The sequence below is a fragment of the Pleurodeles waltl genome, chromosome 8 (assembly GCF_031143425.1).
Source record: "Pleurodeles waltl isolate 20211129_DDA chromosome 8, aPleWal1.hap1.20221129, whole genome shotgun sequence".
In the NCBI taxonomy this organism is placed as follows: Eukaryota; Metazoa; Chordata; class Amphibia; order Caudata; family Salamandridae; genus Pleurodeles; species Pleurodeles waltl.
In genome coordinates this window covers 1,248,594,982-1,248,619,668 of record NC_090447.1, presented here as the reverse complement: position 1 = coordinate 1,248,619,668, position 24,687 = coordinate 1,248,594,982, and the positions used below count along the sequence as shown (strand labels likewise).

Below are 24,687 nucleotides of genomic sequence, written 5' to 3'. Positions count from 1 at the left end.
AAGTGACAACGCTACCAGAGGTCTGTCAGCCCCAGGGTCCCTGCCCATTCAGTCAGTGGGGTATTTTTCAAGTGAGATGGCGGGGACCCACGCGGTCCATGGCTGGGTTGATCATGTCATTAAAATCGCCACTCGGCAGACCCAGAAAATGTAGGACATCTGCTGTGCACCTTAGTTTTTCATATTATTTTGTTGATTAATAGTGTCTCAAGTTAATCAGATATAGCTTGACCTGGCTGTGAAGCCTTTTTCCATTGGCGTCTCCTCTAGATTGCCTATAGCCACTGCCATGGGGTCCCGGGAATCCGCTGATTCTTCCTGCTTAGTGCTGGGGTGCTATCTGGATGATGGAAGAGATTTAGTAGAGACTTTGCTTCTTTTTATGTTTATGTTGGTTGAGTTTTCCTCCTTTGAGTCTGATATGGATGAAGTGAGCCTCCCCAGTGACTAGGACAGGCACCCCCCTCGCCCCTCCTTTCTGTTTCTGGGAGGCTGACCCTTATTCGTGGATCAATGTTGCTCTGTCTCTGGGGCAAATTTCCTCCGGGGCTTTGCTCTTTCACGTCTTTGTTCCCCCATGGGCTGTTTTCAGGGGTGCTCTTCCAACCACCCCCAGGCCTCCTCAGGTGTTTGAAAGAAGTAGGCCTTGCTTTGATGAAGGACTTTTAGTTTGGCCAGGAATAACCGCATATATTTCAGTTGGATGGCCCTTAGTTTTGCTTTGACAGCATCAAATGTGCGTCTTTGGCGCTGGACTTCTTGCGTGTAATCAGGGGATATTTGGATTAAGGCATTATCGTGGAGAAATTCTATTATTTTCGTTCTTTCTGAGGGGATCAAGTCTCTATCTTAATAGTTTAAGAATCTGGCTATGACTGGTCAGGGAGGGGGCCCTTGGTAGAGGCTTGTTAGTCATTGCTCGATGAGCCCACTCTATCATAAAGCAAGGTGAGAATTTGTCTTCGGGGAATGTTCGTGCAAGCCATCCCCCCCAAAAAGTGGTGCATGTTCTGGCCCTCCACCCCTTTGGGAAACCCTACGAAGTGCAGATTGTTCCTTCGTGCCCGGTTTTCTGTGTCTTCCATCCTCCACACCATGTCCTTGGACACCAAGTGCATATCTAGCATCTCCTTCCTAAGTGTCTGTACTGTTTCCTTGAGCTCTGAGACCCTGGCCCCCAGCAATGATAACCCTTTACTCCACGTTCTGCAAGTCCTGGCGAAGGAGGATAACCTTGGACTTTAACTCTCCTAGTCCACCCTCCAGGGCTGTTCGTGAGGCCCGTATTGCTTGTAGTAACATTCCGTTATCGGGCCCAGAATGTACTAGTTGCAGTGTTGTTTCCTCTGCAAGCCGGGGGACCACTCTGGTGTATTATCCAATTTCCCCCATTGGGCTGACCATGGGACCCTTTCCCTTGTCATTGTGCTAACCAGGTCCCCAGTGCCAGATCTCTTTCTCCAAGACTTCACATTCTTACATTGGCAAAACCTTTAGCACCCTCTTTAAGTCCCTAGTAAATTTTACCTCTCGTACCTAGGGCCTGGGGTACTAAGGAGGGTCCTTAAAAGCGGCAACACAAATTGTGCCACCCTAAGGGACCCCTCACCATGCACACGACAGGCTGCTATTGCAGGCTGCATGTCTTTGTGCAGACAAAAGTGAAAGCATGACATGACACACAGCCTGTGTGCCATGTCCCCTAGCACAGCATGTAATCGCCACTGCACAAGTAGAAATGCCCCTGCTATGCCTTTGTCGATTCTCAGATATAGTAAGTGACCAGGGAAGCCATTGTAATTACATGTGCTGGACAGTGGTCACTTCGAGTTTCCCAGCTGCATGATGGCTTCACTGAATATTGTGATGTTTCTTATCAAACATCTCGTATTGGTGAACCCACACTGATGCCAGTGTTCGATTTACCAGTACCTGCAACCAGAGGGCACCTTAGAGGTGCCCCAGAAAACCTACAAACTACTAGTGTGTTAACTGACTGTTTCTGACTAGTTCAGCCACCTTAGCCGCGTTACTGACCCCCTCAAGCTGAGAGCCAGCACTCTCCAGGCCCAGAGACAAAAGCCTGCACTGGGCCAGGGTGTTGACACCTCCTCCAGGCAGAAATGACATTCCAGGGCGGGAAGCTTCAAAGGCCTTGCTGCCTTTGTAATGCGACCCAGGTCTCTCCAAATGGCGGAGATAACCATTTCTCCTGTCTTGACCCCACTTTTGGCAGCAGAACAAGCAAGAAAATTAGGCAGATTAGGTGTGCCCACTTTATGCCAGTCCCACCCACAAGGTGGATGAGCTGAAGTGGACCCCACATTTTAAATCTTTGTTTGGATGGAATTGGGCCACTGGGTTCAGAGTTATCCCCACTTCCCAACGGAAGTGGTCATAGAAAGAGTTTATTCACCCTATAGGTGGGCAATCCATTGGCTGCCCTCTGGCACTCCCTGTAACGCCCCTAAGTTGAGTATTTAGTGACACCCCTGAACCCTAGAACTCCGATCCCTGTTGACCTGAAGGACAGTCTAGAGACGCCAAAAGCATGAACGAAAGACCGTGACTGACTCGGCGGCAGCCTTTCCAGCCTGCCTGTTGACTTGGACAATTATGAAGAAAGACACCTTATCATCCAGCTGCTGAAACTTCCAAAAGCCTGGGAAGACTGCCTACCTTCACCCTAGCACAAGGAACTCCTGTGTGGTAGCGAAGCTGCTCCCCTGCATCATTGCAGGCACCAAAGAACCTCTGAAGAAAACTCCGGACCACCAAACCACTGCAGCCAGGTCCATTGTGGGTTTTCCCATTGTGACCTCCACACTGATGCCTGAGCCTCTTTGTGCAGGCCCCCCTCAGCTGGTGACAGTAAACTCAATGGTACGCTGCACCTCTGCACCCACACACCCCGGACTGAGAAGAGGACCACTGGTGTCACCACATTCCCCCCGGCTCGTGAGACTTGAGCACACTTGCTGGTTCACCCTGACTGTTCCTGCAGTCCACGCCTGCAGCTTGTTCTGTGGGTCCCACTCAACTGCAAGTGCACCTGTGACAGGCATCCGATCCAAGAACCCTCTGCATCCGGACGCTGAGGAGAAGAGGACCACTGGGGTTCTTACGTCCTTGAGCTTTGCAAGACCTGAGCCCACTCTGTGGCTCCCCCAAACAGGACACCCAGTTCTAGCCTGCAGCCTAAATCCACGGAGACCAATCCCCTTTGAAATACATTGGACACCGACACGTACTGCACCTCTGTAGCCCCAGTGCTGCCTGGAGTGACCTTATGGTGTGGTCCTGACCCTTGCACAGTGTTTGCCTAAACTGCAAGATTGGTCCTTTGAGTCGTCAATAGGTGCTAGTTTGCTGAATGTGTTTTCCTTCCATAGGTTAACATTGAATACCTCCGACTTTGGACTGTCGATTTTTGTAACTAAAAAGTATTTGTGCTTGAACACATACTTACCTTATGACAACAATCTTGGGTTTGAAATATATATAAAAATAAGTTTTATTTTTCTAATTTGGTCTCAGATTTATTCTTTGAGTGTGTCTCATTTATTGCCCATGCGAGTACAACAAATGCTTAGCACTACTCTCTGATAAGCCTAACCGGTTGCCTACACTACCACAGAATAGAGCATTACTCCTAACTTCTTTTCCCTCTGCAAACCCATCGGGGATCCACTGGACTCTGCACAGTGTACCTCCTTGTTAGTGCACCAGTTTCCTTCAATTTGGTTAAAGTCTGTGAAATTCTTTACAGTTCTGTTAGTTCTTCCCTCTTATCCGGGAAGCTCAGCAGTAATTTTTCTTTTTCAGCTCTACTGCTCTTACCATCCATGCAAGTCAAGGATTTAGCGCTTGCTATGTGGTTTAGACTTTGCTTTTTAAATTGAGTTACTAGACACAATGTATACTTAGCTCTACTAATACTGGCGCTGGTGTGCCCTCCCTAACAACCACAACTATACATGCTTATATAGATTCATGTTATAACTTATTTAGATTATGGTTATTTGGTCAATTACACGGACTCCACTATTTACCAGCTAAGGGTTGATCTCTTTTTTTACTTCTTAGTAACTTGTTAATGTTCTTCACATTGATCGGAAAATTCTATATGATTTTTGCTGATTTGTTGTTTGCTGAGATACTTCTTGAATAGAAGAACTTTTGTTATCTAAACATTTTACTCATCAGCCAGCACAATGTTGTTCCACTGTTTTTTTTTCTGTTTTTGATTACTCTCGTTCAACTACTGTTAATGTATATATGTTGTTCCTAGCAGCACAGTTTCTCTTGGGTACGGCTCTCCAGTCCGGCTGCGATTCTTCCGTTCTGAAGTCCTCCTCTTTTTTTTTTCCTCATTTGGCAGGGGTTTTGGGCTTGTTTTCAGCTTTTTTCATGATGTTTTGTTTAATCACACTGAAAGTCAGTACAATGTTGTTGCTTAATTTTTGGATGTTTCTTATCCAATTTACACGTTGTGCTTTTCTTCACGTTACCTGTCACCTTGTGGTCACTCAGGTCTCCTTTCTCCAATGAAGTCTTCCTCCCTCTGCACACAGGCTTCCTATGTGCATATCACTTCAAATTATCTTCCTTAACACCAAGGGGTTGAATCACCCTATCAAATAGATTAGTGCTGTGATCTCATCCTCTATCAAGAAGAAAGAGCCAGGCTGAAGGAAGCCTGTAGCATGCAACACACTTGGGTTTCTGATTATGCATACTCACCAGCTTCAAAGAAGAAAGATGGAAACCAAAACTATTTCTCATGACGTTCAGAGCAGATGACTCGTATCCAAAATTGCAAAAAACGTCTCCTCCTTTTACACTGCAAACATTTATGTCCCAACGTCGGATGAACCATTCTGGTCATCTCTAAACTGCAGATGACATTAAATTCTACTTAACAGTAAACTTACCTTAGCAGGTGATTTTATCTTACCTTTCAGTACCATCCGGGACAGAATCCGACAATACATATACAGGCCCAATCGATCACACGCCCTGGCCCACAAGTTCATGAAAGACCATGATTAAATTTATATTTGGCATCTTCATAATCCAACTGTGGAAGTGAGTTTACCTGTTACTCATACACCCACATCTCCTTATCCAGGATTGACTATTTCTTCATTAGCAATTCTCTGGTTCACTCCACTTCCAATCCGTCTATTCAAATTCTAATATTGGCCCATGCACGCATCACACTGACCCTAAATATCTCCGCCTCCCAACCTAAATCAATCTCCTGGAGAATGCCTGATTAAATTCTCGAGGATCCTATTTCCAGAGACTTCATTGCCCAAGCGCTGTCCAATTTATTTGAAGATAACTCATCCTTAGAGGTAGATGAATGCACAAAATGGGACGCGATGAAAGCCACAATGAGGGGTGAGATGATCGGCTTAATGTCAAATAAAAACAAGTCCAATTATTAGAAAAGGACAGGTAAGAAAATCTCAACACAAACACTACATATAAAATTAAAACAGACTAAATACAAATACAATAAAATCTTAAGTGAAAGAGCACTTGTATGGTCATGCAAATTGAAAACTAAAAACTATCTAGAATGCAACAAAGCTGGGAGACTCCTTGCTCTGACCCTTGAGGATGCAAATAAATCCACTAACATTACAGCTACTAACCCCTTTGCTGCCAGGCCTTTTCCCCCTCAGGTGCCAGGCCTTTTTTTGGCTATTTGGGGCAGTTCTCGCTTAGGCTGTCTTAACTTTGTCCACATAAGCTACCCACGCCAAATTTGCATTTTTTTTTCTGATTCTAGAGGTACCCAGAGTTTGTGGGTTCCCCTGGAGGAGACCAAGAAATTGGGCAAAATACAACAAAAATGTTGTGTTTTCTTTTTTTTTTTTTTTTAATGGAAAAAAAGGGCTGCAGAAGAAGGCAATTTATTTCCCTGAAAATGGCATCAACAAAGGGTTTTCGGTACTAAAATCACCATCTTCCCAGCTTTGAGGAACAGGCAGACTTGAATCAGAAAACCACACTTCTCAACACAATTTGGGCATTCTACTGAGACATACCCCATTTTTACTATTTTTTGTGCTTTCAGCCTTCTTCCAGTGGTTATGAAACCAATGCTGGATCCCGGTAACCTAAACATTTCTGAAAAGTAGACAAAAATCTGAATTCAGCATGGGGTCGTTTGTGTAGATCCTATAAGGTTTTCCTACAGAAAATAACAGCTAAATTTTTTTTTTTTAAATGAAACTGAGGTGAAAAAAAAAAAAACCAGCCAATTCTCCACGTTTTACTCTAACTTTTTCCTTCCATGTCGGATTTACAAAATCAATATACCTTTACATCTGCTTGACTCTTCTGGTTGCAGGGATATATAGGGCTTGTAGTTTCATCAAGATCCCTAGGTACCCAGAGCCAACAAAGGAGCTGCACCTTGCAATGGGTTTTCATTCTATACCGAGTATACAGTAATTCATTTGGTGAAATATAAACATTGAAAAATAGGTATTAAGCAAACCTTTGTGTTTCCAAAATGGGCACAAGATAAGGTGTTGAGAAGCATTAGTTATTTGCACGCCTCTGAATTCCGCGGTCCCCAAACTAGCATGTGAATTACAGGGCATTTCTCAAATAGATGTCTTTTTTACACACTCTCTTACATTTGGAAGGAAAAAATGTAGACCAAGTCAAGGGGCAATAACACGTGTTCTTCTATTCTGTGTTCTCCCAAGTCTCCAGATAAAAATGGTACCTCACTTACATGGGTAGGCCTAAAGCCTGCGACAGGAAATGCAACATGGATACATCACATTTTACATTGAAATCCGACGTGTTATTTGGAAAGTGCCTAGCTGTGGATTTTGACATCTAGCTCACCCGGCACCTAGGGAAACCTACCACACCTGTGCATTTTTTCAAACTAGACACCTAGGCGAATCCAAGTTGGGGTGGCTTGTGGGCCTCTCACCAGGTTCTGTTACCCGGAATCCTTTGTAAACCTCAAAATGTGGCTTAAAAAACACTGTTTCCTCACTTTGGGTGACAGAAAGTTCTGGAATCTGAGAGGAGCCACAAATCTCCTTCCACCCAGCATTCCCCCAAGTCTCCCGATAAAAATGATACCTCACTTGTGTGGATGGCCCAGGTGCCTGCAACAGAAAAGGGCCAAAAACCTGTAGAGATTAAGGGGATATCACAGCGAGTTGCTAAGCACATTTTTTCTTTTATTCATCTTTAGGCTGACTCTGCTTTGAGGACCCACACAAGTTAGGTATCATTTTACTTGCGAGACTGAGGGGAATGCTGGGTGGTAGGAAACGTTTGCCGGAGCGGTGATCCTACCAAGAAAAGTGTAGAAAATATGCTTTTTTTATAAGCACGTTTTGAGATTTGCATAGTAGTCTGGGTAAGAAAATGTTGGGGGATCCATGGAAGCCACACCTCCCTGGACTCCTTAGGGTGTCTAGTTTAAAAAAAATGTCTGGGTTTGGTAGGTTTCCCTAGATGATGGCCTGTTCCCGGGACCATAAACGTAGGTCCATCAAGCCCCCCCCCCCCAACATAGGTAGTTTTGTAATAGATCATTCTGATGTGTCTACCTACTCCTGCGATTTCCAAACACTAAAATTGTGAAAAGAAACACACTTGGGTTATGTTAAAAAGACACCTCACACACTAACCAAGTTGATGGCATGCTTCATCATCAGGGATGCACTAGAGACACCTAGCGTGTCAAGGGTGTGCTGCGACGCCTGATTACAGCGGAGCAGGTTTTGTCATTTTTACCACACATACTGGTTGGATTTGGCACACTGCCATCCAAGCACGACTCCATGCCAGCCAAGCGCCACTACACACACACACACACAACTCCAGCCGAGCGTGCCACTCCACACACACACACCTCCAGCCGAGCGCGCCATTCCACACACACACACACACACCTCCAGCCGAGCGCGCCACTCCACACACACACCTCCAGCCGAGCGCGCCACTCCACACACACACACCTCCAGCCGAGCGCGCCACTCCACACACACCTCCAGCCGAGCGCGCCACTCCACCCCCCCACACACACACACACACCTCCAGCCGAGCGCGCCACTCCACCCCCACACACACACCTCCAGCCGATCGCGCCACTCCACCCCCACACACACGCACACCTCCAGCCGAGCGCGCCACTCCACCCCCACACACACACACACCTCCAGCCGAGCGCGCCACTCCACCCCCACACACACACACACACACACACACCTCCAGCCGAGCGCGCCACTCCACACACACACACACACACACACACACACCTCCAGCCGAGCGCGCCACTCCACCCACACACACACACCTCTAGCCGAGCGTGCCACTCCACACACACACCTCCAGCCGAGCGCGCCACTCCAAAGTGGTTTCTTTGTTGTTTTTAAACAACAAAGAAACCACTAACTAATTATAAATAAGAACAAAACTACAAACACAAAAGCTCTAACTGAATACATGACAGTAATTCCAACATTGAAACTGAACATATGAAAATATAAAATGGCAGTTTACGCTCACGGTAGTTCCCAGCAATTCTGTGTGGTAACTCCTGAAACAGCCAGCCACACACAGACCAGGCTTTGAAGGACAGTCCGGGCATTACATCCGGCTTTCCCTCCAGGTTGAGCTAGTCTGTGCCAAATCACCCACCTTGGGTGGACATTGAGTGAGACCTCGATTTTCCACTTCGCCTGATCAATGGTCAAACAGCCAAACATATTGATATCTCATTCTTACTAAATTATTAAAGACTTCATTTGTGCTATCAAAAATGTGGACAAACGCTTCCCTCATAAAATCAAAGGCTCACAGTTTGCCTCTGTGTGGTTCAATCCAACAATCAACTCAACTGTAACTTTTCAGTCTGGGAAGAATGGTCTTCAGCTGGCATTCTATACGTTAAAGACTTTATTCATCCCCCAAACCCTATAACCTTTGCTACACTAGCTTCTAAATTAAATCCTCGACCAATTGACTTTTACGATTTTCTGTCCCTAAAAGTTGCTATTAGAGGCTTTAAAAGACCACACAAGACTGACTGTCTACATTTTCTTCAATATGTATTTGCTAAGAACCGCAAAGTTTCCATAATTTACAATACACTTAAAAAAGTATCACCAACACTTACAGACCAGATCCACCAGTCATGGGAAGCTCCATGCAACAAATATAACATCAACCCCATCCCACAGTCAAACTGGACCAATATAAGGAAATCTATGCTGAAATATAAAGTATGGTGGTTTTGGGTCTGTTTCACCAGAAAGACAGGCAATTTTTTACACAACCCGACTTTTAACAAAAACATCCTCTCCTCTCTTATGGTCCAAACTAGACAAAGATATTTATATTGCTAAACGCTAAAGGTGGATATAATATAAATGTACTGGTCACAATGTTGCCTCGTTGTTCTTTAATCTTAAATTGTCTATTATGTAAAAAATAACAATTATATAAAATAAAAAATCACATCAGGGCGAGGAGGGGGATAAGGTCCCCGCCGCCGCCTCCTCCTCCTAACTGGAAGCACGGGATTCTCATTGCGATCGGCCCCGTCCCTTCGCCAAAGCAGAACAGAGACGGCAACAGAGATCGGCTCAGGTCAAGTCAGTGGTGCAGATCCGACCGCCTCCGTGAGTCTATGCTGAAGCCGTTGATTACCACCTAGGGGGAGGAGGGGGGGGTTAATTGCCTCCAGAGGATGCCAACGTGTAGCTGTCAGGAGAGTTGCTGGAGGATACAATTTGGGCGACGGAAGCACGCCTAAAGCTCGATCACCGTGCACCTTGTTGGCCTTCCTGACCACGTCCCCAGGAATTTATTGATAATTTAAATATATCACTCTTTATTTTTTTCATCCGTTAGTAGTCCTGTAAACCAGACAAATCCTGACAGCGTGAGTGTGAGAGGTAAGGGAGTGTGAGTGGAGTACAATACAGAGACGTTCTATGCTAAAAACAGTCAAACACAAGCCTTTTGGACGCACTGCCAGGGGAAGACACCGCAAAGCTTGTGTTTTCCTTTAATTTAAATATGTGTTTTCTGACACACTGCAAAAAACATGCTTTGTAAGCACTGGAAACACAGTTTTCAACCATTTTGAGGCTAGGCTACTGAATAAACACTGATAATTACGGATTTCAAAACTTAGCACTCTGTTTCCAAAGCTATTTAACTGTATTTGGCACATTTAAGGCAATTCTGAAATTGTACAAAAAATCATGTTTGAAGTATTTGAATAGTTCATTTTCCTGACTTAAGAGTGCTGCACTTATTACGCAGGTACTGCAAAATGTGACTCCCTGACTTCTGCTATGACTGTGCTATCTGTGCATGAAATTCTGTGCACATAAAAACTACAGATTTTGCACAAACTGTCTGTTAATTGCAATTTCATTTTGTTTAGGTTGCTTGTTGAACGCATCTTCGCGCAGTATATGGTTCCTCACAATTTAGATACAACAGAACGAATGAAATGCTTGTACTATTTATATGCGACACTGGACCCCAATGCTGTAAAGTATGTCTTTTTCCCTTTAATTCTCATATTTGTTTTAATTAACAGTTGTTTTAACCGAGTTAACATTTATAGTATTTAAATGTCTGCCTTTGTAGAAAAGCAATGTTAGACTGGCATGTATTTTAATTTTAACGTAATTGCTCCTATTTTAACATAAAGCAAAAGATTCTATATTAGGTGTCCAAATAATTGTACAGATGACAGTTTTGTTTGTTAATAGACTTAACTCCTTTGGTGTCAGACCTTTTTCCCCTCAGGTGGCAGGCCTTTTTTTTGGCTATTTGGGGCAGTTCGCACTTAGGTCCTCATAGATGTTTGCCCACGTAAGCTAACTACGCCAAGTTGATGTCCTTTTTTTCCAAAATCCTAGGGATTCTAGGGGTACTCCTAGTTTGTTGATTCCCCTGAAAGCGACTAAGACATTAGCCAAAATACACTGCAAATTTCGTTTTAATATATATATATATTTTTAATGGGGGTTAGGGGGAGGGGGTGCAGAAGAAAGCTTGTGTTTTTTCCCATGAAAATGGCATCATCAAAAGGTTTGTGGTGCTAAAATCACCATCTTCCCAGCATTCAGGAACAGGAAGACTTGAATCATTAAACCAACATTTTCAACACTATTTTAGCATTTTACTGGGACAAACCTCATTTTTACTATTTTTTGTGCTTTCAGCCTCCTTCCCGTTAGCGCCAGAAATGGGTATGAAACCAATACTGGATCCTAGACAGCTAAACATTTCCGAAATGTAGACAAATTTCTGAATTCAGCAAGGGGTCACTTGTATAGATCCTTCAAGGTTTTCCTACAAAAAGTGACAACTAAAATAAAGAAAATGTTGAAATTGAGGTTAAAAAAAGAGCCATTTCTCGTCATGTTTTTTTCTATAACTTTTTCCAGCTATGGCAGATGTGTACAAATAATATACCGTTACGTCTGCCGAACTCTTCTGTTTGCTGGTATATATAGGGCTTATAGGTTCATTAAGAGCCCTAGGTACCCAGACCCAATAAATGAGCTGCACCTTGCAATGGGTTTTCATTGTATACCGGGTATAGAGCAATTCATTTGGTGAAATATAAGGAGTGAAAAATAGGTATCAAGGAAACCTTTTGTATTTCCAAAATGGGCACAGTATAAGGTGTTGAGAAGCAGTGGTTATTTGCACATCTCTGAATTCTGGGGCCCCCATACCAGCATGTGAATTATAGGGCATTTCTCAAATAGAAGTCTTTTTTACACACTGTGGAGAAAGGCAAGGGGCAATAACACTTGTTCTTCTATTTTGTGTTCCCCCAAGTCTCCAGATAAAATTGGTACCTCACTTATGTGGGTAGGCTTAATGCCCGCGACAGGAAACGCAACATGGCCACATGACATTTTTACATTGAAATCAGTTTTTCTGGAAAGGGCCTAGCTGTGGATTTTGGCCTCTAGCTCAGCTGGAACCTCGGGAAACCTACCAAACCTGTGCATTTTTGAAAACTTGACACCTAGGGGAACCCGGAATGGGGTAACCTGTGGCGCTTTCACGAGGTGCTGTTACTCAGAACCCCTTGCACATTTCGGTGATAGAAAGTTCTGGTCCTAGGCTCAGCAGCCATCAAGGGAAACCTAACAAACCCAGACATTTCTGAAAACTAGACGCTCAAGGGAGTTCAGGGAGGTGTGACGTTCGTGGATCTCCCAGTGTTTTCTTACCCAGAATCCTCGGCAAACCTCAAATTTAGCTATAAAAAAAAAAAATCTCATTTTTCTCACATTTCTGTGTGGGCTCACCACACCGGCACAGATTTCCTACTACCTGACATTCCCCTCAGTGTCCCGATAAAATCATACCTCACTTGCTGTGTAGGTGGGCCAAGTGCCTGTGACAGGGAAGAGCCAAAAACTTGTCTAAATTTAGGGGGAACCACAAGCGGGTCCTAAAGGGCAGATTGAAAAAAAAACGTTTTCAGGCTTACAAGTGGGGTAGAATTTTTATCTGTATATATGCGACAATGCTGGGTGGCAGGAATTTTGTGGATTCCTGCAGATTCCGGAAGGTTCCGTTACAAAAATGTGGGAAAAATGTGTGATTTCAAGCAAAGTTAGAGGTTTGCAGGGCATTGTGGGTAAAAAAAAAAAAAAATGTTACGGGGTGCATGTGAAGCGCACCACCCTGGACTCATCAGGATGTTTAGCTTTCAGATGTGTCTAGGTCTCGTAGATTTTTCTACATGGCAGTGACCCAAAGACCAAAATGTGCAGCCCTCACCATTCCAAGTGGAACGATTTTGAAAGTTAGCCAAGCTCTCATGGTCCAAGCATAAAACCAAAACCCAAAATAATCAAATTTCCTCTTGCTTGCCATTGTGATAAGATCTTTTAGTGTGCGGGGAGGAGAGCTTTAAGACTGTTACCCCCTTCAGTTGGGATGGGGGCATAACCAGGCCCATACCGGTTGGTAGCCACCACCCCACTATTTTTATCTTTTAATTCCTCTGCATCTAGTAGGCTTTCTGCACCTCCCCACCCCTGCCCACCGGTGGGCAGAACAACTTTGTCCCCATTTATTTGGCCATATCCCCACCTTCTTTTTATTTTTTTCAACAAATTCTTTCCTGTTGTCTGGTGGGCTTCCACCGCCCCCTTGGGGCCAGATGGGCCGCACAAAAATTGGCTGATATGCCCCCGGGGGGGCGGGCAGGGGGCAGAAATGGCCAATAGTAATGTGCCCCCATGGGGAGCGACCCTTGCCCCAAGGGACTGACCCCCCCCCCCTCCAAACAATACACACACACCAATCCCTGGTGCCTAAGTAGTTTCTGCTCCCCTAGGAGCAGATCGGCCTATTAGAAATAGGCCTGTCTGCCCCCTAGTGGAGCATAAATGACCTTAAATAAATTTGCCCCCCAGGGGAGGCACCCTTGCTTAAGAGGTCGCTTTCCATCTGTAAAAAAAAAAAAAAATCCCTGGTACCTAGTGGTTTCTGTCCCCTTTGGGGTCAGATTGGGCTAATAAAAATAGGCAGATCTGCCCCCAAGGTGGGCAGAAATGGCCTCAAATAAAATTGCCCCCCAGGGGAGTGACCCTTGCCAAAGGGGTTGCTCCCCATCTGTAAAAACAAACAAAAAAATCCCTGGTGTCTAGTGGTTTCTTTCCCCCTTGGGGGCAGATCAGCCTAAGAAAAATAGGCCGATCTGGCCTCAAGGGGGGTGCAGAAATGGCTTAAAATAAAATTGCTCCCCAGGGCAGCAACTTTTGCCTAAGAGGCAGCTCCCCACATGTAAAAAAATGTATAAAAAATATCCCTGGTGTCTAGTTGGTTCTGCCCTTCCTGGGAACAGATTAGCAATTTTATTTTAAATGCAAGCACTACTAGCCGGGAAGTACACTTACCCGTTTGAGTTATCTGGTTTGAGGCAAAGAAGTCTAATGTGGCATCCATTAAATTTTCTTGTTGTACAATTTACTACAGCCATGCACACAATTGACTAAAATTATTAGGCTAAATAGTGCTTAAGTTGTTCTAATAGTTTGTGCAAGCTGTGGCAGCAGCCGTGCTAGTTTGTTTTATATTGCTTGCATATGTTTTAAAAAAATACATGTGAAAGCCTCTATTTTAATCAAGTTTCTGTACGCAAAATATTTGAATGACACTTACTAAAATAATCTGAAAAGGAAGTTTCCATGCATACAAAACTGAATGAGTCTGTTCATCTAAGAACTTTTATTTCCTCGCAGAGCATTGAATGAAATGTGGAAATGTCAAAACATGCTACGGCATCATGTAAAGGACATGCTGGATCTAATTAAACAACCCAAAGTAAGTATTTTAGTGCTTCACTTGTGACAGAACTCACTTTATAGGAACCCTTTGTAGAGGGATGGTGATATTGTCCTAGAAAAAAAAGCTTTAATTATTTTTTTGAACACTGTTTTTTTTTCTTCATGATATTTTTTCTATCTGCTCCCTCAATACACTAGAGGGGCTTTTCAGAGTTGTTTGTACTTAGAATTGTCAAATTTAAGTATGACAAGATGTTTCAGTATTTAAATGTTGCAGTGCTTTGTCTGGTTGTATGTATTCCTGCCTTTGCCACATTTGAACTGTGTACTCGCCGAAACGAGTTGCTGTAATGCTGGATCAGATAGCGAGTGGTGAGATTCCCACACGTGTTAATTTTGCCAGAGACATTGCAATATCTGCTAGTTGCAGATTCCTTAACTTCTGAATTCCCTCTCAGGCATCAGACTGGATCCAGAAATTCTTGAGTAGTACTTCTGCGCTCTGTTAGGTGGCATTGATTGGCTCTGCGTCAGTTGTCTGCGAAGTTCGTGCCAGATAGGACATTGTGGGTCCTATGTAAGCGTCACCCCGGCGTGCTGACTTCAGTTCTTTTCTGTGAAAGTCAAGGTACCGGTCAAGAAGGTCCTGGGAATGGTAGCGGAGTCCCCCTTTGTTGTCATCCCACATCAAGTCCTCAGGATGAACGGTTACGTGTAGGCACAAGAAGAAGTTGAAGAAAGCGAAACCTTCTTCGACTTACCCTGTCCATCGGCCCATGGGAAGGGAGATCTGCAAGCTTGCGTCTGGGCGAACTCCACGCCTTCCTGAGTTTTGGGGAACCGGAGAGACCACTGCCCAGCTAAAAGAATTTTAGGAGGCTATGCGCCTCGTTTTTGGGCAGTCTAACAACACTGGATTGCCTTTGGGCGGAACAGAGTAGGTAGGGGCCCCTTTGGGTTCCTCGCTGGCAGATTCGCCCACGGTGGAAGAAGCTTTGACCTCAGCACAAGTAGCTTCGGCCTCAGCTACGCGGGACACCCATGTATCCATGCTTGGATCCAGGATGGCGTTCATACCATCTTGATGCTCCCGGCGCCACCTGTGCCCTGGGAGGTGCTGTTCCCATCCTCATTGCCGACTTCCCAGGCTGGATTGGCATTGTGCTTTCTGATTCAGGCGCTGACCGGAGTCGAGCCTCCTACCTCGGGTCCTGAGCCCGTTCTTTAGAGGCTAGGGTACGGTGAGGGATGGGAGGGGTCTCTGAACCCTTTAAAATACCAGCTTTTAAGACCCGTTGGACTGGTGTGCGGACTTAGTGGCCTGGACACCTCCCCAGATACTGGCATGTGGGTACGGAGGACGGTCCTTTATACTCAATAGGACCTTGAGTTACCTTCGGTGGTAGTCAGTACTAACCTTATAACCTTATAACTGTTGTTGCCCACCTCTCAGGACACCTATTGGCCCTACATTAGAAACTTTTAGACAAAAAGAAGAGATAACATTACCTAATGTATACAAGGACAGTTATGTGATAAGACAAATGCAAAACAGATGGGTCTGTTGATTTTCCTTTTTTTTCCTTTTCCTTTAATCTTGATATTTCTTCAGAATGTAGAAAACATGCGCACAACCAGTGTGTTTCATCTTATCAAAGGCTTCCTCGACCATGCCATGTTCGGCAAGAAGTTGCATCTAACAAACTTCAATGTGGAATGTTAGACTCCATAGATGTTTTACTCAAAGACCATAACATAATTGCAGTGTAGGTCAATTAACTTCTAAGCCACAGCTTTTGCAAATCTTTCGAATTAGTACTTCCCAGAAAATTGATTGTCCTCTGCAATGCTGTTTTTTTTACTTAGGCAAGCTAATTTGGTGTTTTTTCTTTTCAGCCCTGCGGAAGCCTTTGATAAGGCAAAACATGTTGCCTGTGCTTGACCACTCATTAGACCACTCGTGTTGACCAGTGTCCACTACATACCTTAAGATGGCTTCCCTGCACTTACACAGCCCAGGGAATGGAGTCTGGGGTTTGTGGGGGTACCCTCCCTCTTAGGGACATGCACCCTGCCCTTGGGCTGAAGGGCCTACCAGAGGGGTGACTTATAGTGTCTAAGTGTAGTGATAAGGGAAAAAGGTAAACCTTATATTGGTGGTAAAAGGGTGCATGTACCATTTCACGCAGGCTGCAATACCAGGACTGCAGACACAGTTTGCATTGGCTCCCAAGGGTGTCACAATACATGATGCAGTCCATGGGAGACCCTTGTGTACCAATGCCCTGGGTACCTAAGTAGCGTATACTAGGGACTTACATGGGGGCACAGGATGCCAATTGTGGGGTGTAAACGTTTACCAGGTAACCAAATTTAGGGGAGAGAGCACTGACAATGGAGCCTTGGTTAGCAGAATCCCAGTGCACTACAGTCCAAAACATACTGACACCAGGCAAAAAGGGGGGTAACTATGTCAAGATGCTACTTTCCTACACCCAATGCCACTGTTCCTTCACCAAAACAAGAAACCTGGTCACTTGACCCTCAAGTGGCTAGGCTCTTTAGCACCACTGTAAGTCCCAAGTAAATGGCACCCTTGATACTGAGGGCATGGGTACTGAAGAGAGCCCCTAACAGCTGCAGCACAACGTGTGCCACTTTAAGGGACCCACCACCAACCTCATGTAAGCTGCCATTACAGGCTGGGTGACAAGGTTCTTCATAAAAGTGAAAACACGACATGGCACACACTTGTGTGCCATGCCATCTAAACACTTCTTGTAATACTTGTAAGTCACCCCTACAGCAGGCCTTTCAGCCCTAAGGCAGGGTGAATTATAGTACCATGTGGCCATATATGCATGAGCAGATATGCCCCAACTATTTCTTTGTCAATTCTTAGACCTGGTAGGTGTGCAGGGAAGCCATTTTAAATATATGTCCTGGACACTGATTAATACGAGTTCCCTAGCTACATAGGTGTGTTCAAGGTGGGCTTTGTCTCTGGAGGGCCTGGGGACCACTCTGACACTGTTGGCACACTTCAGCTCGGATGCAGTGGTGATGTCCCAGTATAAGGATGTTTGGTTTCAAACATCTCTTATTAATAAATCCTCACCAATTCCAGTGATGGATGTATTAATACGTGCACCCCCTATAGGGCACCTTAGTGGTCCCACCTGAAAACCTACCAACCGCTAGTGAGCTCACTGACCAGTTCTAGGCAGTCTGCCACCAACAAACAAGATGAGAACCTTCGATGTCTGGAGGTCAGAAACAAAGCCTGTCTGGGCTGGGGTGTGAAACACCCCTCCCCACAGGTTGATCTGCATTCCAAGGCAGGGAGCTTCAAAGAAGACCACTGCCTTCAGTATGCAGAGTTGGACTTCCTCATAGAAAGATGCCATCCCCCTTGCCCCAGGGCCCTTTTGGCACCTGGACAGGCAGGGAAATTAAGCTATGCAGGAGGCGTGTTATATTTCTAGACTGGAAACACGCTGAAGTCTTCCATCTTGTGTGATGGAATTTAGGAACTCTGGACAGGGTGATGCCCACAGGAAGTGGTGATCTACGGGGCTTTGTGACCTTAGGGGTAAGTAGCGCATTTGCTACTACCCTTCATCCCTCTTAACACCTTCTATATTGAGTATTTATTGTACCCCCGGATACCAGATCCTCAGATTTTCGCTGTCTACAAAATGAATGGACAGTAAAGCTGCTGAACCCAAGAGCCGAGAGAGCAACTGACTTGGCACCAACCTGCTGACCTACCTCTTAATGAACAACTGACCCCTCCTGCGGCTACAGTCTCCAAGAAACTAGGAGAGCTGCCAATGCTTTGCAAATCACCAGGAAGACCTCCCTTGGTGTAGAGGATCTGCTCTCCTGCATCTGCAGGCACCTAAGAAAGAACTGTGAGATCTGGGAATGCCAGAAACCGGCGGCCAGACATCACCACTGCACACGAGCCGCTTAGCCCGAGCTGAATTGGGCCAACGGTGTCAGTGTGGTCCCCAGGCCATCCAGAGACAGAGGTCAACCTGAGTTTGCCCATGGTGGACTTTGAGATGGTCTCTGCAGCCTGTTTCTGCTCACCTCCCCTCTCCCCCACCCTCTGCACAAGCAGGAGTGACCAGGAGACAAAAACCCAATGTCTCAGGACACTTCCGCACCTGTCCAACCCAGAATGAGGAGAAGCAAACCAAGAGTGACTCCACATCTCCCAGCCTCGTGAGACCTGAGCCCACTTGTTGGCTTGCTCGGCCTGGACCCTTTGTCCACGCCTGCAAGACTGTTTCTGCAGGTCCCCCTCCCCCCAAAACTGAAAGGAACCTCAGCACCTGAAGACTCTGGATGCCAGAAGACACAACTGCGCCCACGCCCCACAGCCCAAGGAGAAGTGGCTCGACTGTCCCCATGTGCCCGAGGACCACAAGGGTCAATCCCCTCCGTGGGTTCCGCCAGACTGCCCTTCCAGTCCCAAGTTGCAGCAACTTTCCAACCGAACAGTACCTTAAGTCACTGTGAAGTGCCCGAATACAATACATTTTTTCCCCCCTTACTGCAATATTTGGACGCGGTAATGTTATCCTAAGTGTCAACTTATAAAAACTGTGGAAAAAAAAATCCTATTGAGAAATGTACCCATGTGATCCGGTGATCTTGATAACTGAATTTATATAAAAGTATGTGTTATTTTTATATATTGGTGTCCGATTTCTTTGAGTTTGTATCTCACTTACTGTATGCCTTATATGCTTAGCACTAACCTCTGATAATGCCTAACTGCTCAACCACACTATCCAGAAAAGAGACACTTGGGATGTCATTTATGCCTCTATGATACCTATGGGGATTGCTTGGACTCATGGCACAGGGTACCTCATTTTGATCCATTTTTATAAAGAGCCAGGTTCCTATAGGGTCATATTCTGCATTAAAGTCTGCTATGCACTGGCTAAGAGGAACCACCTGAAGGTTTACATGCTCACGCCACTCGAGCTACAGTTGTGACCACTGCGTTAGATGTCAAGAACTGGAACTCTACATACTGTCAGGTGGCAACGTGGGCATCTCTGCACATTTTTCCCAAACACTACTGCTTGGACAGTCAGGTCGTAGGGATGGGTTCTTTGCCCGTTCGGTCCTGCAGTACATTCTAGTATGATTTTAGTTTGCAGACCCTCCCTCAAGGATGATATTTTTTGGGTATCTATTCAAAAGGCTAGGAATCTGCAATTAGAAGTCTCTATCAGATGAGCAAGTTACTTACTCCGAAGAAGACTCGGAGGAAGATAGACTCATCACTGCTAGTCAGCACATAAGTTATTTATCTTTGGTAAAGCCTTATCTGGTAGAGACACATTCTAGTTGCAAATTCCTTATCGACTCACCCATCCTTCGTGCTCTGCAAACTGATTTCTAGGGCATTAGATTTGATACACCAGTAGTTGGTGTTTTTCATGGCTCTGCGCTTCTGGCTTGCAAAGTTGTGAAAAGAATTTGACGTCAGAACGCCGGGGTGGTGCATATATAGGACGTGCAAAGTCCTTTCCGGTGCAGATGGTGGTGACGGACGCGGAGCTGATTGATGTCACCGAACGGCGGGCAGGAGTACTGCTCAGGAAAATCTCAGGATCTCCTCTGACGCCTGGGGGAAATTCAAAAGGTAAGGAATCTGCAGCTAGAATATCTCTCTACCAGATAAGGTGTTACCGAAGGTAAATAGTTTTATCGGTATTGGAACTACTAAAATGTCTCTACCTAATCAATCACCACTACAAACTTGAAGTGACTTATCTTTCAGTATTGCAGAAAATGCTCTGTTTAGGCAGGGTTTTTAATAGCAGCCATTTTAATGGTTGCACTCACTGCAACCTAAATGATTATTTGTCTTTAAGCTAATATGGGAAGTAGCAAATAGATTTGAATATAGAGGATCATCCAGCACTTTGAAGTCAAATTTTCTTTCTTATGACATCTGGATTGTGATCCTTGCATGTAGAAACATCGACCCACCTTTTCGAGTGGACAGTATGGGAAAAAATAACATATTAATTGTAGGTGGAATTACATGAAGTGTATCTTTTCACCTCTGGTGCTTTTTAGGTCTCTGGCTATTAACTCCTAGTAAGCAGTAAGGCTTATAGTAATCTTGAATGGTGTATGCAAGTACCTTTCTTTTTTTTAAGAGTAACAATTGGTGTGGTGCTTGTTATTTACAAGCTCAGGAGACCTTATCCTTGTACACTTATCCGTTTCAATGGGATAAAAATTACTTTCATTATAATATCTTTCACATTTATTAAATAAAGTGATTTTGTACATCGTTTGAAACTTGCCAGATGTTTCTTGTTGTCTCAATGTGTTTTATTAATTGAATGACCATCCAAACTTTGTGGGCGTTGTGAAATACATACTTTGTCATTCAGAGTGTGTATATTTTTCGAAGAAGTCTTTTCGGGGTCACAGGATTGCGTGGTGACTCCTGTTATACTGCGCATTGGCATCGACTCCATTGTTACATTGTTTTCTTTCCGCTATCGGGTTTAGACGGGTTTTCCTCTCGCTCCGTGATTTTGAATCAGAAACTTTCGATAACTTTCTTTGACCGTCAGTATTGTTTCGATCGCGTTTCCACCCATAGTCGAACTAATAGTACTGTTGAAAACCCATTTTCGGCCTTCTAGGCGCAAGCGCCCAACTCAGACCTGTTCGGGCCTACCACGTCGAAGTCTAATGGATCGGACTCTATTTCGATTTTGTCCCCGATGCCACGCAAAATTACCATACACAGACCAACACCTCGTATGTAACCTGTGTCTTTCTCCCTATCACTGAGAAGAGGATTGTGAGGCCTGTCGATAATTTCCATCCAAGAAGACCCTGCGTGACTGGAGAGCCAGGAGACTGGAAATGGCGTCGAAGAGTACAGAGTATATCGACACCATGGAGGAAGAACAGGCGCAGACGGCAGTTACCATCCAAGACACTGACTCCGAAGAAGACTCGGAGGAAGATAGACTCATCACTGCTAGTCAGCACATGAGTACAACCCCTACGCCCACTCCTAAAAAGATCCTCGAAGGCCTTGGGTGCACCACTGCTAAAGAGCCATGGTTCGACCCGCAAGAAAATCCTCGTTGCCCTACCTTCGGGTTTGGTGCCGAAAAAGGCCACACCTCCTTCGATACCGGAGTCGAGCAAGTCCACCAAAAGCTCAACCTCTGAACCGAGTTGGCGTCCACACTCTTTGGAGTCGAAGCCTCGAGGTCCTGCCTCAGGGCCAAAACAACCAGCTGTATTTTCGGGCCCAAAAATATTGCCAACTTCGGAGCCGAAAAAGTCTTCTTATTCAGAAGAACAAGGACTTTCAAGCCATCTTAAGCAGAGCTCCAAGCCATATGATGAACAGTCCTGTAAATCATCGAAACCATCTGAATATATTTCTGAGGACGCTGAAATTCAACCCATTCTTGAAATCATGGATCCACATCCGTAAAGAGACTGGTAGAATAATTACTGCACCCTCCTCCACAGACTAGGAGAAAGTTGGTTTTTCAAGAACATTTAGATACTGCTCCACAACCAGCAAAGATTTTTACACGGAAGGAGAAGCCATTACCTATGCATACTTCTCCTCCTCATTCACCACAACTTTCTTTTTCACCAGCACCCACTAGCCCCCCACCCTTACCTTCACCAACTTATTCACTGACGTATTCTCATGGTAATATGGTTGATCCTTGGCATCTGTATGATCCAGATCCCATACCTGCTAATGACCCAGACTTATATCCTTCCAAACCTTCCCCACCAGAAGACACTACTGCATACATGCAGGTCATTTCTAGGGCAGCAGCATACCACGGGGTACTTATGCACAGTGAGCCTTTGGAAGAGGATTTTCTTTTTAATACCTTATTCTTCATGCACTCACGTTACCAGTGCCTCCCAATGCTACCTGGCATGATAAAACATACAGATGAGATATTTAGTGACCCGGTTAAAGCTAGGGTTTTAACACCACACATTGATAAGAAATATAAGCCTGCACCTACAGACCCTGCATACATTACCCACCAGGCACCTCCGGACTCAGTGGTTGTCAGTGCCGCTAGAAAAAGGGCCAATAGTCAGTCGTCAGGGAATGTCCCTCCCCCTGACAAAGAAAGTAGGAAATTTGATGCTGCTGGCAAGAGGGTAGCTACACAAGCAGCTAACCAATGGCGAATTGCAAACTCACAAGCCTTGCTAGCAAGGTATGATAGAGCTCACTGGGATGAGATGCAGGAGCTATTACAACACCTCCCAAAAGAGCACCAAAAAAAAGCTCATCAAATTGTAGAGGAAGGTCAGGCCATAAGTAATAACAAGATACAGTCTGCCCTTGATGCTGCAGATACAGCAGCTAGAAGTGGGAATACTGCTGTCACCATACACAGAAACACATGGTTACATTCCTCTGGATTCAAGCCAGAACTACAGCCGACAGTACTGATTATGCCTTTCGATTAAAAAAAGAAAAATTACACCTGTTTGGCCCTGAGGTTGACACCACAATAGAAACACTCAGGAAGGACTCAGATACTGCTAAAGCAATGGGAACCTTATATAACATCTTACAGAGGCTCCTTTCATAAGTAGCAATTTAGAGGAGTATTCAAGCCACAATCTACAGAGGATTCTACCTGCCAGACTAAACAAGGGCAACAATAGCAGTACCAGAGAGGGGGATTTGGAGGCTCCTATAAAGGCCAACACTTTAGAGACAGAGGCAAAGTCCAGGCCTCTAAGCTTGTCACTACCCCATCAAAACAGTGACTTACTAAGCATGCCACAACCCCACACATCTCCTGTGGGGTGCAGACTGCAGCAATTCCATTCCCAATGGCAAAATATCACCACAGACCAATGGGTACTTCTTAATTATCCACAATGGTTATCGCCTAGAATTGATTTCTGCCCTTCCAAATATTCCTCCACTTTATCACAGGTTGTCCCCAAAACGCAATGTTCTATTACAACAAGAAGTACAATCGCTGCTACTAAAAGAGGCAATAGAATTATTCCCAAAATTTCAACAAGGAACAGGGGTATACTCACTATACTTCCTCATTCCCAAAAAGGATGGCACTCATTCCTCATCTCAGACCACTAAATGTATGTATCCTGTCTGAACACTTTCACTTGGTAACTCTGCAGGACGTCATTCCACTACTACAAAAACAAGATTACATGACTGCATTAGATCTCAAAGATGCGTATTTCCATATGCCCATCCATCCAGCTCACATAAAATACCTAAGGTTTGTGATAGCGGAAAAACATTACCAATTAAAAGTTCTGCCATTCGGCATAACAGCAGCTCCAAGAGTATTCACAAAATGTCTGGCGGTAGTAGCAGCTTACCTAAGAAGACAACCCATACATGTCTTTCCTTATCTGGACGATTGGTTAAAAAAATCAAGCAATTTTATACAATGTCAACATCACTCTCCATACACAATAGAAACCCTACTTACATTAGGGTTCACTCTCAACTACCAAAACTCCCATCTTCAACCAGCACAGGTATAACCTTACATAGGTGCTATTCTCAATACGCAAAAAGCCTTAGCCTAGCCAAATACACAAAGGATGTAAGCTTTCCAAAATCCCATACCACAAATGCAGCCAAATCAACAATACACTGTAAGATTTATCATGAAACTATTGGGAATGATGACATCCTGAGTAGTAATAGTACCACATGCAAGATTAAACATGAGAACTCTACAACAGTGCCTCTTACAGCAGTGGTCTCAAGCACAGGGTCAGTTGCAAGATCTAGTGTTGTTAGACCACCAAACACAGGTCCCTTCAATGTTGGAATCTCAGCAATTTAATGAAGGGTTGATCATTTCAATACCCTGTGCCTCAGACCACAATAACAGATGCATCCATGATAGGTTGGGGAGCTCATCTCAACAACCTTACCATTCAAGGGGAATGGGATTCAAAACAGCTACATTTTCACATAAACAATTTAGAGTTATTAGCTGAGTTCCTTGCCCTAAAAGCGTTTCAACCACTTTTTAAACACAAAGACTGTCTTGATAAAAACAGACAATATGACGACCATGTATTATCTAAAGAAACCAGGCAAACACATTCATCTCAACTGTCCCTTTTAGCCCAAACAATATGGAAATGGGAAATTCACAATCACATTCACCTACTAGCAGAATACATCCCAGGAATACACAATCAGCTAGTGGATCTCCTAAGCAGAACACACCAACAGATACACGAATGGGAGACTCACTCTCAGGTACTTCATCAGTACTTTCAAAAGTGGGGGACACCAGAAATAGAC

General features: G+C 44.7%; 1 protein-coding gene across 2 annotated transcripts in view; it reads left to right on the top strand.

Moving 5' to 3' along the window:
• The window catches only part of PDS5B (PDS5 cohesin associated factor B), an 813,886-nt gene that overhangs the window by 254,426 nt on the left and 534,773 nt on the right, over window positions 1-24,687 (top strand). For both annotated transcript variants that reach the window (XM_069205557.1, XM_069205556.1), the window contains exons 13-14: window positions 10,445-10,558; window positions 14,286-14,367. In XM_069205557.1, coding sequence (XP_069061658.1) covers window positions 10,445-10,558; window positions 14,286-14,367 — 196 coding nt within the window. The remainder of the gene's footprint in view (window positions 1-10,444; window positions 10,559-14,285; window positions 14,368-24,687) is intronic.